The 15,017-nt window shown below is 55.1% G+C and overlaps 1 protein-coding gene across 2 annotated transcripts in view; it reads left to right on the plus strand.

The window, feature by feature from the left end:
- Window positions 1–14,321, plus strand: part of NUP62 (nucleoporin 62) — a 25,426-nt gene extending 11,105 nt beyond the window's left edge. For both annotated transcript variants that reach the window (XM_060083063.1, XM_060083062.1), the window contains one exon: window positions 11,611–14,321. In XM_060083063.1, the coding sequence (XP_059939046.1) occupies window positions 11,675–13,225 (1,551 nt within the window). In that variant the 5' untranslated portion in view covers window positions 11,611–11,674 and the 3' untranslated portion in view covers window positions 13,226–14,321. The remainder of the gene's footprint in view (window positions 1–11,610) is intronic.
- Window positions 14,322–15,017: the final 696 nt, after the last annotated feature.

Consider the following 15,017-nt stretch of genomic DNA (forward strand, 5'->3'; position numbering starts at 1 on the left):
TAAATAAAATGTGGTCTAGTCACACTGCGGACTGGTTTACAGCAGCTAGAAGGAGAGGAAAACCTGTTGAAAACGCTACAAATTGTGGAGTGACACATGCAGTATGATCCCCTGTGTAGTAGAGAAAACATATGAATAAACCATTTCCTCTGGCTATGAACGTACGCACAAGTACGTAGATAACAGATACACAACGACTTTTAACCGGGATACCTCATGGGTGTGGGGACCAGGATCAAGGGTAGTGATCAGGGGATGCTTAGCTTTGTTGGTGGTGGCCAAAACAATATTTTAAAGAGAGGACTGATGTATTGATTGTGTAGTTAAAATTTAAATGTTAAAAATGCAGTTAGGGGGACTTCCTTGGCGGTTCAGTGGTAAAGACTCTGCCGTGCTTTCACTGCAGGGGACATGGGTTCCATCCCTGGTCAGAACTAAGATCCCATGTGCAGCACGGCCACACACACACACAAAAATGCGGCTAGGTAGAGGGGGAAAATATCTTTCAGTACAAGAGAAGGAAACAAAACAGTTCTTGGCAAAAAAGGTAAGGGATCCAGTACCTGAGTATTCCTCAGAGCTCGTCCAGTCCTATTATTTTATATTAAGAGTGGTCCTAGAATCTTCCTTAAAAATCTACTCCTCTGGTTGTTTCCTGACTTTTCCACACACGACTAACCTGATTTGTTTTCCCCGTGGGGAAATTTGCTGTTTGTCCCCCGACCTGAGCTCCTTCAGGTGCAGGTTTGGGCCTCAGGAGTGAGAAGGAGAATGTAATTGCTCATTAGCCGTGAGGTGACTTCTTGGGGTAGAGAGAGTATTTTCCAGTGAAGGAAGGAAGAAGGATGACTGAGAACCTCTGAGTCCAAGAAGTACTTAGGTACCAGCTGGAGGCAACCCTGAGGAGCAAACAGCCGAGGGGTGCAAGGCAGTTCCCCTGTGAGAACGTTTCCTCCTCCATCCAATGAGGATGATAAGCCTACTTAAAATGACTTCTACAGTATAGTCAGTGAAGAAAGAAGAGTGCAGAATAGTGCTCCTGGCACATGCAGCCTTTTGTGTACAACGGGGAGATTGCAAACTGCATTTACTTAAACGCATTGAAAATCTCTGGAAAGGGACTTCCCTGGTGGCGCAGTGGTTAAGAATCCGCCTGCCAGTGCAGGGGACACGGGTTCGAGCCCTGGTCTGGGAAGATCCCACAGGCCGCGGAGCTACTAAGCCCATGCGCCACAGCTGCTGAGCCTGCGCTCTAGAGCCTGTGCTCTAGAGCCTGTGAGCCACAACTACTGAGCCTGTGCGCCTAGAGCCCTTGCTCTGCAACAAGAGAAGCCACAGAAATGAGAAGCCTGTGCACCGCAACGGAGAGTAGCCCCCGCTCACCGCAGCTAGAGAAAACCCACGCACAGCAATGAAGACCCAACACAGCCATACATACATACATACATACATACATTTATTTATTTATTTTTAAGAAAAAAAGAAAATCTCTGGAAAGAAGCACAAGAAACTTAAAAGCTTGTCTCCAGGTAAGAAAGATAGCTGTGCGGGGCAGGGGAGGATCAGAGACCGTGGAATTCCCTCTTGTACCTTTGGAACATAGAACCATGTGAACAAACTATCTCTTCACAAAAAGAATTTAATTTTCATTTTGAAAAATGACCAGTATGTCATTGGGTGGGTTGGGAAATGGAACACGTGTGACAGTGTCTCTTGGGCAGTTAGTATGCAGGGACATTTAGGGATCAGTTTATGTGACCAAGGCAGGCAGTGAGGCTTTCCACATTCTTTGCCCTCCCCACAGCAGACAGACAGACACGCCTTCTGTTTGTCCAGACAGGTCTCTAATGCTTAACATGGGTTTGTTATATTGATACCTGGGAGGGTGAGAAGCCTGCAGTGTGCCCGTCCACAGGGAGGAACAGGCCTGAGGAAATTAGGACCAGAACCCCAGGCAGCTTAAGGAGGTGAGAGGGCAGTTGAAAACTGCATCTACCTGGTCTCTGTCCCACCCTCCCAGTAGGGGATGCCTTGTGCTGTGGAAGAGAGATGGCCTTTACATGGAGGGGAGCAGTGAGGTTTCCCTGCTCCAGACTGGCTTAGAAAAGCCTCTCTGCCCCTCTCTGGGGCTCCGTTTCCTGCACCTGGGGTTGGCCGGGCCCAGCAGACAGGATGATTGTGTAAGAGCCAGACAGAGTGGCCCAGGTCACCACCAGCCCCCGCCAGGCGACTGCTGGCGTCTTGCCCCACCCCACCTCCCAGCAACCTGGGCGAGTCTTTCAAAACGTAAATCAGATCCTGGAACTTAAGAGCTCTATCGTGGCTTCACACCGCACTCTGGTCTGGCCACACTGGCCTCCTCGCCGCTCTGGAGCCTGAGACTCTGCCTTGTCTAAGGTCTGGTTGGCAAGCTGCTAATCGCTGATCAGTTGATTTCCATTCTTGAAGGGCCGGCTCTCTGGCTCATCCGATCCCTGAGGTTTAGAGGGGTTTTCTTTGACTCAAGGGAGAGTAGGGGATCCGATTCAAGAGAGATTTAAGAAGCAAGAGTCAGTGTCTCACATGTTGGTGAAACAACCTAAAGGAGATGATGGTGAGGGGCAGGGGATAGGGGGTCCCTGCACTGACACAGCAAAGGTACTGGCTGGGCCGGGCTGGGCCGGTCCGGGCCGGGCCTTTGAGCCTCAACGGGCATCACATTTCCCCAGGCAAGGCCGCGTTCAGCAGCGCTGGGCTGGGCTGATGACGACCAGGGGCAGTGGTTCCCTCAGTCTCTGATCTGCCTTGTCTCTCCCATGTCTTCTCCCCTCTTCTGGTCTCTCTGAGCCCGTGGCCACACTTCCTCCAAGTCTTAAATAAATAGCTAATTCCAAAGGGAAAACGTAGTTGGTACAGACAGCTCCTGTCCTGCCTGGGTACTGTCTGGGCTCAGCGTTGTTGGCAGCCACCAGGTGGCTGTGGGCAGAATGCCGGGAGCAGTTGCTCCCGTCACTTCCCAGAACCGCATTAATAACATTTCCTGGGTCCCGAGGATACACCAGACATGGCGCTAAGTGCTTGACACGGATTAGACCATTTCATCTTCACAGAGACCGTATGATTCTAGAGCCATCATCCCCTTTTTTCAGATGAGGAAACTGAGGCCCGGGGGATGAACTTAGAACTAAGCTCCCAGGGCTAGGAGTGGAGGAGCGGGCACTCGGGCCGACAGGCTGCAGCGCCCACTTCTCGTTGCTGGGCTGTGTCCTGCCGGGCGACTGGCAGAAGAGGTTGGGCAAAGTCCTCTGTCCGCAGAGCTCACGGAGGTGCGTGGGCTGGACTTCTCCTGACCGCTGCAGGCCTGCTGCCCTCCTCCTGGCCCATCAGTGGACTAGAAAGACCTGGGCCCCATTAAGGAGCCGTGGGACATGGAGTCCTTTGGCTGGACTCGCTGCCCCAAATGAAACAGTTTCTGTTATGAAGCAAGGGGGTGGATGTGGGGCAGCTGCCCCTGCCCCAGTGGATGAGCCTCGTGGTGGGAGAGTCACTTCTGAGGTGAGAAGGTGAAGGGCCGCGGTGGGGTTGGGAGGGAAGCGGGGTCCCAGCTTTGTGTCCGGTGGGTGGACTGGCTGCCAGTCTGCTTCTGTGACCCGGCGCTCGACCCCACTCCCCCTCAGCCTGCTGCTCCAGCCATAGCTGTGCAGAAGCTGCCCTGGAGGTGTGTCACTCCCTCGGCTGCTCAGCCGCATGTTCCGCCCAGAGCACTCCACTCCTCCATTAGACCTAATTCTGACGTTTCCCCCTCCCCTACCCCAGAAGGAGCTCGATTCCCTTCTTGGGACTAGTGTTTGCTGCTGTGTGACCTTGAAGAAGTCACATCACCTCTCTGAGCTTGTTTCCCATCCAGGAAGGGTTTAGTGTGCTGCTTGCTCCCTAGTGCTCCTGGCCGGGTACCGCTTACATAGGTGGCACTCAGTAAATGTAGTTAGTATCAGTTCTCAGGTCGCCGGTCAGTCACAATTATTTATTGGGTACCTGCTGCATGCCAGGCACTGCTCTACGTGCTGGGGGTACAGCCATTAACAAAACAGGGAAATCCTGCCCTGTGGGGCTGACACCATCACAACCACAAGCCCTCCTTGGTGCTCCCAGGCCACCCTGTCCCTCCCCTCCGTCATACCCTGTCATGGCCTGTCGTTGCTGGGTGTCCCACACATCCACGCCCCGATGAGGTCACCCCAGTGGCGGGGGATGTCTGGATTTTCAGGATCACAGCTGTTCTTTCCCCACTAGCTCCGCAGCTGCTAGGGTCCCGCGATTGCGCCCCGACGCACATAGGCAGGCCTGCCCTGGCCCCGTCGCCCCTCTCTCCTGCCCCTTTCTCAGCCCCACCTCCAGGATGTGTTTCCCATCTATTTCTCTGTATTGAGTTCCGCCCTGTTCTTTGTCCCCCACCCCTGTGTTAGTTTCCTATTGCTGTTGTAACAGGTTACCACGAACTTAGCCGTTTAAGACAACATACATATTTCCTCTTACAGTTCTGGAGGTCAGAAGTCTGAAATGGGTGCACAGGGCCGTGTTCCTTCTCGACACTGGGGGAGACTCTGGGTTTTGCCTTGTCCAGCTCCTAGAGGCCACCTGCTTTCCTTGGCTCATGGCCCCTTCCTCTGTCTTCAGAGCAGCAGTGTAGCAGCTCTCGGAACGTTCTTCCGTGGTCACCGTCCCTCTGGCTGTCCTCTTCTGCCTCCTGATTCCACTGAGAACCCTCGTGATTACATTGAAAGCCCATGCAGATAATCCAGGATCATTTCCCCATCTCAGGATCCTTAATCACATCTGTGAAGTCCCTTTTTGCCATGTGAGGTCACGTATTCACAGGTTCTGGGATTACGGTGTGGACATGTCTCAGGGCTGTTCTTCTGTCCACCACACACAACCCCTCCCCCATACCCTTCTTAATCTTTCTTTTCCTCTTGGTCCAAGGCTGAGGTCCCCCCATATTCATTCCCAAACACCCCTGTTCCTGGTGTCTAAGAAAAGGGGCTGGGGTAGGGAGGGAGGGAAAGGAGAGCCCAGGGCTCAGTAACAATGCCGCCTGCCTGCCCTCCGGCCACACCAGCCTCCTGCTGTCGTGGTCCCACCCCAGGACTTTGTTCTGCCTCCTCCCTCTGGTCTCAGGTGCTCGTCCCTCTGGCCGCCTCTGTTAGTCCCCTCACCCCTGTGCGGCGCCCCCTCTTCCCCTTCCCTTGCCCCACTTGGTCTTTTCTCCATGACGCTGAGCCTCTTCTAACACGCCATGTAATTTCTCTCTTGTGTCTTGTTTTCCTGTCTGTCTCCCCCACTGGAATGTAGCTCCACGAGAGCAGAGACTCCTCTGTCTCATCTACAGCCGTATTTTCGGGGCCTTGAATAGTGTCTGTACATAGCAGGTGATCAGAAATACCTGTTGTATGAACGACTGTTGTACTGTAAAGAATTTGTGTCCCCGCTTGGGGGACAGACCATTTTTCCTGTCTGTGTTGTCGTCACTGTACACAGGGTAGGGCTGAGTAAATGCTAGAGTGAATAAAGTAGATGAAGTTCAGGTTTGGAGAGGCAGAAGAACTAAAGGTTGGTGGACCTGAGCGAAGGTGGAGGTGATGGCCGAGAACCCTGGTCCTTGAAGCTGAGGGTGAGTTGTGTCTCTAGGTGGGAATCCCAGACGCCCCGGGGCCATGCAGGTGGCCGGATGTGGTTTGGAAAATGAGGGCAAATGCAGGGCTGGTGGCTCTGCCAGTAACACCCTCAGTGATCTCAAGGCAGCCCCTTCTCACTCGGGGCCTGGGTCCTACGTGGACCAACTATCCCGGCCACAGCTGCCCAGTTCCAAGCACCTGGCCCGGGCACACCCTCCCCTCTTCCCAGGAAAAGGCACCACTTCAGTTTTTGTACCTCCCCGCTTGCCCCGAAGCAGCATCAGCTTCTCTTTTAGGAAAGCTCATCCCTTTGGTAAAAGTAGAAAAGCCCTCACAGAGGGCAGAGGGCTTTTTTTCCTTCTCTTTTTTTCACAGCTCACAATAGTGTGTATTTGTTCAGCCATGTTTTATGAGAAATTCCCAAAGTTCTGGTTGTCAGTGGCTTTGTTAACCAGGACAGACCCTGCAGAACTATCACTTTGTCTCATTTTGGTGCAGATGTATACATGTCCCAACCTGGGATTCTCTCTTCTCCATCCCCAGGGTCCTGGCTCAGGCCTTGGGCTCTTGGCCTAGACCATCCCCCAGCCTCCTCCCAGCTGCCCTACCTCCAGCCTCTACTGCTCCAGTCCATCCCCCACCATGTTAGTCCCCCCTCCCCCCCACCTTAAAGTCCCTCTGTGGCTCCCTCAGGATAAAGTCTGGCCATTATCGTGACATCGGTGGCTCTGCCAGCTTCTCCCATCACATCACGTGGCACCATACATGAATATGGTCACAGGTCCTCAAGACCACCCTCAGCTTCTGTGGTTTGCTGGAAGGACAGATCACAACTCAGCAAAGCTGTTATAGTTATGGTTTATTACAGCAAAACCAAAACAGGTTAAAATCAGCAAGGGGAAAAGGTATTCGGGGCAGAGTCCAGGAGAGACCAGGTGGAAGCTTCCAGTTGTCTCCTCCCAGGGGAGTCACACAGACAGGGCTTAATCCTCCAGCAGCAATGTGAGCACACGCGGGACGTTGCCCACCAGGGAAGCCTTGCTGTCCGGGGTGGTTTTAGCTACAGTCATGCAGGCACCGTGCCACCTTCGTTTTTCAGTCTCTAGCCTCCTCACAGGGCATGCTGATGCCGTGTGGCCCAAGGCCCACCTTAGAGACACTCTGTCAGGCAGGATGCTCCAAGGGCTTGGAGGTTCCCTCCCCAGAGCCAGGCAAGGGCCAGTCCTTTCTTTGGAATATGCAGGGTTCAGTCCTGCCCCACGTACGTTCTCCCAGCCCAGGCCGACAGCGTACTCAGGCCCCAGAGCCACACCTGCTGGTCAGCCTCTCTCTGCCTCCACCCAGACCCTCCTCCCTGTCTCCGGGCCGACCCCTTGTCCTTCAACGCTCAGCTCAGGCATCCGCTCCCACTACCTGTGACCCAGCCTTGCCCCTGCCCTCAGCCCTGGTACTGAAAACCAACGTTTGCCGCATCTCTGGCTGCCTTCAGGGTTTAGGTCATCTCCCTGGGCCTCACTCTCCTCGTTCGTCAAATGGACCCGCTTTCAGGAATAAGTGAGCCATAACACACAGGGTGGGCTGGATCAGTACGTGTTCACCACTCTTAGTAGGTCCCTGGCATCCGAGGTGTTGGAAACAGATGAGGCGTTTAATAAATAGAGAACCGTTAAACCAGACAAGGCTCCACAGGAGATTGTTCTTCTTGTGGTATAAAAAGCAAAGAACTTTCTATAAATGCTTTTCTGAAAAATTTTAGCTGCAGCTTATAAATAGCAGAAGCTCTCTCGAGTGAGGTCTTGAGAACTGAGACATGTGGGTGTAGCAGTTCGGATGCTTCTGGCTGCTGGTAGCAGACCCAGCTCGAGGTGGCTCTGCAGTGAGCCGGGGGCGGGGGTGTGGGCGTCTCTTGAGCAAGAAGGGAACTGGTGCAGGGCCGGGCGCCGGTGGTGCTGGAGGCTAAGGCACTTGCTGTGGCGAGAGTGAAGAGGCCTTTCTCAGAAGCCCCCAGAAGAGCTTTGTAAAAAGGCCAAGGTCATGATCCCGCCCCTGGAGAGAGACTGATGTTGGTGGTCTGATCAGCTTACATTTTGAGTGTATGTCCCAGGAGGTGGTGGATCGGAGGCAGCCAGCTGAGGTCTGCTGGCTCAGACCAGGCAGGCCCACTGGGAGGGCGGGCGGCCCCGGGCCCCTCTCCCCAGAAGCACATGGCTGCGTGGAGGAGACCGAACAAAACCAGGGGTCTGCGGTGGAAGGTGGAGGGGCAGCTACATAGGCAGAGGGAAGAGGAGACAGGACTGGCGGATGCCTTCTCTGGGCCAGGCACACGGCCCCAGTCATGACCGTGTTTATTCTTCAGTGTGTGAGGGGAGTATCCTCATTACAGGTGGGAAAACTGAGGCACAGAGCGGTTCAGGAGCCACCTGCGCCGGGCCCCGCAGCTAGTGAGCAGCAGGAGCAGAGTTCAAGCCTGGCTCTTTTCTTCGTGCTCAGAGACCAACTTCGTGCCTGAAGACAGGGAGCTGTCTTGCAGCTGCTTTTAAATGGAAGGAAAATAAGCACATGAGGGTGTGGGGTGGAAGCTGGGGTGCAGAATAGCGGCCATGCCCCCAAAGCAGGGCTGCTTGCCCTGTAACCGGGATGGCGGGGGGTGCCCATTTGATGAAGTAGAGATGAAGAGGGCTTTTCAGTGCAGGGGCGGGGCTCTAGGGCCCACCGTGGGGTGGAATTGCAGGCTGCTTCCATCTGAGCCTCCCCTCCCCCATCTGTGCGCTGGGGCCATCGTCCTGACTACCTCGTAGGACGGGTGTGAAGTTGGCTGAGGAGGGGTTACGTATCACAGTGCTGTTGGGGCCGGGGTCGGCTGCCCCAGAACCACTCTCATTTCGACGCTGGAATGGGTCATGCAGCCTGAGGCCCGCTGAAGAGTGGCAGCCGACCGTGAGCTCGTGTTAAACTTGAGGTCAGCCACAACCTCCAGGTCTTTTTCCTAAGCACTTCACAGCTGGGTTCACACCCACCCCCGGCCTCCCTTCCTTCCTCACCAGCTTCCAGAGGCTCGCCCCGGAGTGACGGTGCAGTGCGTGCCTGTGCGCAGCGACCGAGGTCATTAACACCACACCCACCTCCCTCCCGACTCGGCCATGCTTCAGTGTCGTAGGGGCCACTCCCACTTTCCTGATGAGGGAGCTGAGTCTCGGGGAGCCCTGGGGAGTCACAGGGTCCCCCTTCATATCCGTAAGACACTTTCTACTCCCCATCTGTATTCGTGTCTTATACGGCTGTTCTCACAAATTATCACAAACTTATTAGCAGCTTAAAACAATGCACATTTATTCTCTGTATTTATGGACATCAGAGTCCAAAATCATTCTCACTGGGCTGAAATCAAGGAGAGCTGGTTCCTTCTGGAGACTCCAGGGGAGGTTCCTTCTGGAGACTCCAGGGGAGATTCCTTTTCCTTGCCTTTTCCAGCTTCTAAAGGCCACCTGCATTCCTTGGCTTATGGCACCTTCCTCTATCTCCAAGTTAAAAATGCGTTACTCCAATCTCTGCTTCCATCTTCAGATGGTCTCTTCTCTAGTCAAATCTCTCTCTGCCTCCATTTTATAAGGACACTCATGGTGACATTTAGGGCCCACTGTTTAACCCAGGGTTGTCTCCCCGTTTCAAGATCCTTAATTTAATCACATCTGAAAATTCCTTCTGCCGCATACGGTAGTATATTCCCGGGTTCCAGGGAGTAGGATATGGGTGTCTTTATTTTTTATATATATATATATATATATTTATTTATTTATTTGTTTGTTCTTGGCCGCGTTGGGTCTTTGTTGCTGCGCACAGGCTTTCTCTAGTTGCGGCGAGCGGGGGCTACTCTTCGTTGTGGTGCACAGGCTTCTCATTACAGTGGCTTCTCTTGTTGCAGAGCACGGGCTCTAGGTGCACGAGCTTCAGTAGTTGTGGCACATGGGCTCAGTAGTTGTGGCGCACGGGCTTAGTTGCTCTGCAGCATGTGGGCTCTTCCCAGACCAGGGCTCGAACCCGTGTTCCCTGCATTGGCAGGCGGATTCTTAACCACTGTGCCACCAGGGAAGTCCGACATGGGTGTCTTTAGAGGACCACATCTTTGGTCCTGACCTGGCATGGTGTTATTTACACATGCCGGCTCCCCTGCTTCCTTCAGCCCAGCCTGTGGTGTCCAGCCCCTCCCCACACCCAAGTCACCTTTGGGGCAAGACAAGGTGTGATTGAGCACCAGCCTAGGGGAGGTTTGTTTAATTCAGTCACCCTATCTGTCCCGCTCGAACTGTGATTCTAGAATCTGGCTACACAAGTTCGCTGGTTCTTCAGAGTATATTTGAAGTTCCCTTTCAAAAACCAAGCTTATCAATTATGTGTCTATTACACAGATGGAATGAACATTTGGAAGCTACTGCAAATTAGCAAGGAGACCATCCACCTGTAGTCCCACCAACCAAAGACAGCCCCCAGTCACATGTCGGTGTATTTCTTTCCAACCCTCTTTGTTCAGAGTAGTTCTGTTTTTCCACAGCTAAGACCACACTGCACTAGTAAATTTGCATTCTGCTTCCCTTTGTTGTCATTTCCTGCATTTCTTTAATATAGTTAGAGGCCGTGTCAGTGGGTATAATGCAGATCTTCCCTTGTATCTGATAGCTAATTGATCCCCTAATTCGGTGCAGGGAAATGCCCTGTCATCTGGTGCCCGCGCTGGGTGAGGAGCTTCGTGGATCAGGCCCATGGCCTGGGGTCAGCTCCTGGTAGGTCACCGCAGCCCTCTGAGCCCAGTTTCCTCATCTTGGACGTGGGGACATAACCCCTGCCGCCAGACAGTAGTGAGAGATCGTGTCCCTGAGCAGCCCGCCTGATGGTTGGTGCTCAGTGTGTGATCACTCACGCCCACTGACCTTTTCCTCGCCAAGTCACCTTTGACTTTCCGGCTAACAGATGGCTTTGCTCAGGGCTTTTTCAGTTAGAAATGACGGAACTCAGTCAGCTTAAACTGAACAGGGGCGTGCTGGCTCATGGTGCTTCTGAGGAAGACAGTGGGGCTGGTGAGCAGGACTGGATTTTCTGGGCCTCTCGCACTCTCTCCCCCTCCCTCTCTCCTGTGCCCTCTCTGGTGGCAGCTCGTCACCTCCCGGTGCTCATCCTCTGTGCCCTGCACCTGCAGGTGGAGGAGGCCCCTCTGTAGCACCTGGAGAGAAACCCGGGGGAGATCTCTTGGCCGACTCGCGTCTCCATGTGCCCTTGAACCAGTCTCTGCGGCCGGGGGCGCCAAGCGCTCTGATTGAGCACTCGGGTTTCATGCCCACCCCTGAGTTAGAAGGAGGGCGAGGGACTGTGCCAACATGCCCTCCATCCTCCTAAGTGGTGCGGGGTGTGTGCAGAGGGGGCCTTTGGCACCCAAGGCCCTGGTGTACGGCTCAGCTTCCCGGGGCCCGTCTCTCTGTGAGTTCCAGAAGGGCACGTGGTGGGTGGCACTGTGCCTAATCAGCCTACCCGCCCCCCACTTGCAGTCAGCAGGGAGGCCTGCGGAGCAGGTCCCAAAGGCGCTTGTGTGCCTCTAGCCCCACTCGCCAGAAGCGCCTCGAATCCGACCTCCTCTTCAGGGGCTGAGGTCGGTTCAGGCGCCCACTCTTCGGCCTTCCCCTCCTTGGCAGCAGGGCTCCCGCTGGTGCTGGCTGTGGCCATGAGCGCCCCAAGCACCTCCAGCTCCTAGTGCCTGACCCCCTGGACGGGCTGTGCATCCCGATCCTTCTTTCCTAGTTTAGCAGGGCCTGGTTAGGCTACACATTGGGAAGAGGAAGGGTGGCTGCTTAATCAGAATTATTGAGTCCTGCCACCCTGCAGACGGCTCCGTCGTGCCGCTGAGGTTGCCTTTCCAAAACTGCCATCTGATCATGTCACTTCCTGTGCTTTAAAAAATCTTTCCAAGGTTGCAGACACCGGTGGATTTGCTTTGGGAGCCGGAGTAGCTGCTGCCACCAGAGTCTGGAGCCATGAGCGGGTTTAATTTTGGAGGCACTGGGGCCCCCACAGGCGGGTTCACCTTTGGCGCTGCAAAGACAGCAACAACCACGCCTGCTACGGGGTTTTCTTTCTCCACGTCTGGCACCGGCGGGTTTAATTTTGGGACTCCCTCCCAGCCAGCCGCGAGCACCCCTTCCACCAGCCTGTTCTCACTCACCACCCAGGCTCCGGCGACACAGACCACAGGATTCAGTTTTGGAACCACAACTCCTACAGCAGGAACAACCGGATTTTCCTTGGGGATCAACAGCCCAAAGCTGAACTTGAGCGGCACAGCTGCCACCCCAGCCACGACGCAGCCCAGCGGCTTTGGGCTCGGCGGCAGCACCCTCACCAATGCCATCTCGAGCGCCGTCACGTCAGCCCAGGGCACGGCGCCCACCGGCTTTGTGTTTGGCTCTACCACCACGTCTGCTGCTCCGTCCACCACACCTGGGGGCTTCTCGTTCACGGGCGGAGGCACGTCCCAGACCGGGACCTCCGGCTTCAGCATTGGCTCCATGGGGAGCTCAGCCCAGCCCACGGCCCTCACCGGGCTGCCTTTCACACCGGCCACACCAGCGGCCACTGGAGCAGGGGCCACACAGCCTGCTGCTTCCGCACCTGCCGCCGCTACCACCAGTGCTGGGCCCTCGCTCTTTGCCTCGCTGGCAACCGCTCCAACCTCGTCTGCTGCCACCGGGCTCTCCCTTTGTGCCCCAGCCACCACGGCGGGGACGCCCGGAGTGGGGACGTTGGGCTTCAGCCTGAAGGCCCCTGGAGCAGCTTCCACCACCTCCACGGCGACGACCACCACCGCCACCACTGCCACCACCGGCTTCTCCTTGAATATAAAACCACTGGCTCCAGCTGGGATCCCCAGCAACACAGCGGCCTCCGGGACCGCCCCAGCCGGCCCCAGTGCAGCCACCGGGGTGTCCGCCAGCCCCGCGATGACCTACGCCCAGCTGGAGAGTCTGATCAACAAGTGGAGCCTGGAGCTGGAGGACCAGGAACGGCACTTCTTACAGCAGGCCACGCAGGTCAACGCCTGGGACCGCACGCTGATCGAGAACGGGGAGAAGATCACCACCCTCCACCGCGAGGTCGAGAAGGTGAAGCTGGACCAGAAGAGGCTGGACCAGGAGCTCGACTTCATCCTGTCTCAGCAGAAGGAGCTGGAGGACCTGCTGAGCCCGCTGGAGGAGTCGGTCAAGGAGCAGAGCGGGACGGTGTACCTGCAGCACGCCGACGAGGAGCGGGAGAAGACCTACACGCTGGCCGAGAACATCGACGCACAGCTGAAGCGCATGGCCCAGGACCTCAAGGACATCATCGAGCATCTGAACACGTCAGGGGGCCCCGCCGACACCAGCGACCCGCTGCAGCAGATCTGCAAGATCCTCAACGCGCACATGGACTCGCTGCAGTGGATCGACCAGAACTCGGCCCTGCTGCAGAGGAAGGTGGAGGAGGTGACCAAGGTGTGCGAGGGCCGCCGCAAGGAGCAGGAGCGCAGCTTCCGCATCACCTTCGACTGAGCCGCTGCTCCAAAGGTGCACAGCGGGGCTGGGGACATGCAGTTACTGTCCCGTTTGGGGTTGCAATGAAATACATGTTGGTTTGTTTCTTTCAAACAGTCGTGCTGTTGAGAGAACTGTTCTGTGGTTTGACTTTCCACCTTAACGAATAGAAAGGATTCTCAGCGCTCCGGCCAGGCAGCAGCCTCGCAGGTGTGGTTTCTGTGTGTACCATCTGTGTGTCCTAGACTCTCTCCATCTACTACAACCACCCACCTCCAAGAGCTGGAGAAGCACTGAGCCGCCTGAGAACCACTTGTCTCCCAGCCGGGATGCCACGCGGCCACTCTGTCCAACACACAGGCATAGGTGCAGGGAGGGAGAAAAGACTACGGTCGAAGAATCTCAATCCTCAAGGAGCCAGCAGCCTGGTATAAGTGTAACCGGTGTAGAGAAGTGACTTGTGAATGGAACGGACAGAGGGACATAGAATTTCAAAGGAGGAAGGATAGGTCAGATGAGGGACTGGAATGAGGTGTTGAGAAAAGAGGTCTCACCTTGCCTGGCTAACACACCTCCTCGTCCTCATCTCCTTATCTCAGGCTTCGCCTCCTCCGGGAAGCCCTCTCAGCCACCCTGAAGCTGGGTCAGGTGGCCGTCCTGCATCCTGCAGGCCCCACACCACACTGAGCTTGCGAGCTCACATCTTTGGTTACACTCGTCACACTGTATTGTGCCGACTGTTTACTTCTCTGCCTTGCCATTAGGTTGTGAGCCCCTGTGGGCAGGGACAGTTTCTTGTTCCCCTTTTGTCCTTGGCACAATTCCTGTCACACTTGTCAAACAGGTGAACAGTAGAGATGAAACCAGCATAAAACATTAGTCCACAGAATGCTTGTTGAAGTGGCCAGGGTGCCAGAGGCGGCCACAGACTTGATTCTGAACCTCCCAAAGCCAAAGCAAACCTAGTCAGTTGCAGTGAAATCCACGGTGTCCAGAAGGCAGAAGCCAGCCAGCTGTATCCCAGGTGTCTTTTGTATCTGTCTTTACACTCTGCTGCACTCTCTGAAATACCTACGGCTGTCTGTTGCTTTTCTAAATAAAATAAAGTTTATAGTGGAATAAAAAAGCTGCTGTTAATGTGGATAACTTAGAAGAAGGCTGGGAAAAGAGCAGGTTCCAGATCAAGTGGGATGCCATTTGTCTGAAACTCAGAAGCAAGCAAACCTAAATGCACTGCCGAGGCGTGCATACACGTACATACACACATACACGTGTTCGCAACGTGGGTTCCTCTGGTGCTGATGGCAGGAGAGGAGCCGGAGGGGAAACCCGTTATAGCTGGGTCATATCTTCCAGTACATGTAAATATCCAGTCATCTGTCACCATCCCCAAGGCGTGTCATCAGCAGCATTCCTCTCCCTGTTACCTGGGGCTGGCCGGAGGGTTCTAGTTGTGCTTCAACAGTGGGCAACAGGTAAAGCTGGGCTGCAGCTTTGTATCGGGTGATTTCCAGATACTGGCCTGACGTTCTCCCCCTGACCCTGGCCCCTGTAGGCGCTAGTGATGCCGACCACTCAGATCTTGCTCCTGGTGCAGGGCATTGGAAGCCTGCCCTCCAGCCTCCCTCAGCCTGTGCCACACTAAGCCGTGTTTTGGCTAAGGAGGGCCCAAGGACACTGGACATGTATGGGCCAGTTTCCCAAAGTCACGATCATGAGTCATTTCCTCAGGCCATCTTGGGCTTCTAAGAAGCATCCAAGCAGAAGCCATGGAAGAGGGAGGGGAACGAGCTAGAGGAGGGAGAACCCG

The sequence above is a fragment of the Mesoplodon densirostris genome, chromosome 19, assembly GCF_025265405.1.
Source record: "Mesoplodon densirostris isolate mMesDen1 chromosome 19, mMesDen1 primary haplotype, whole genome shotgun sequence".
Classification (NCBI taxonomy): domain Eukaryota; kingdom Metazoa; phylum Chordata; class Mammalia; order Artiodactyla; family Ziphiidae; genus Mesoplodon; species Mesoplodon densirostris.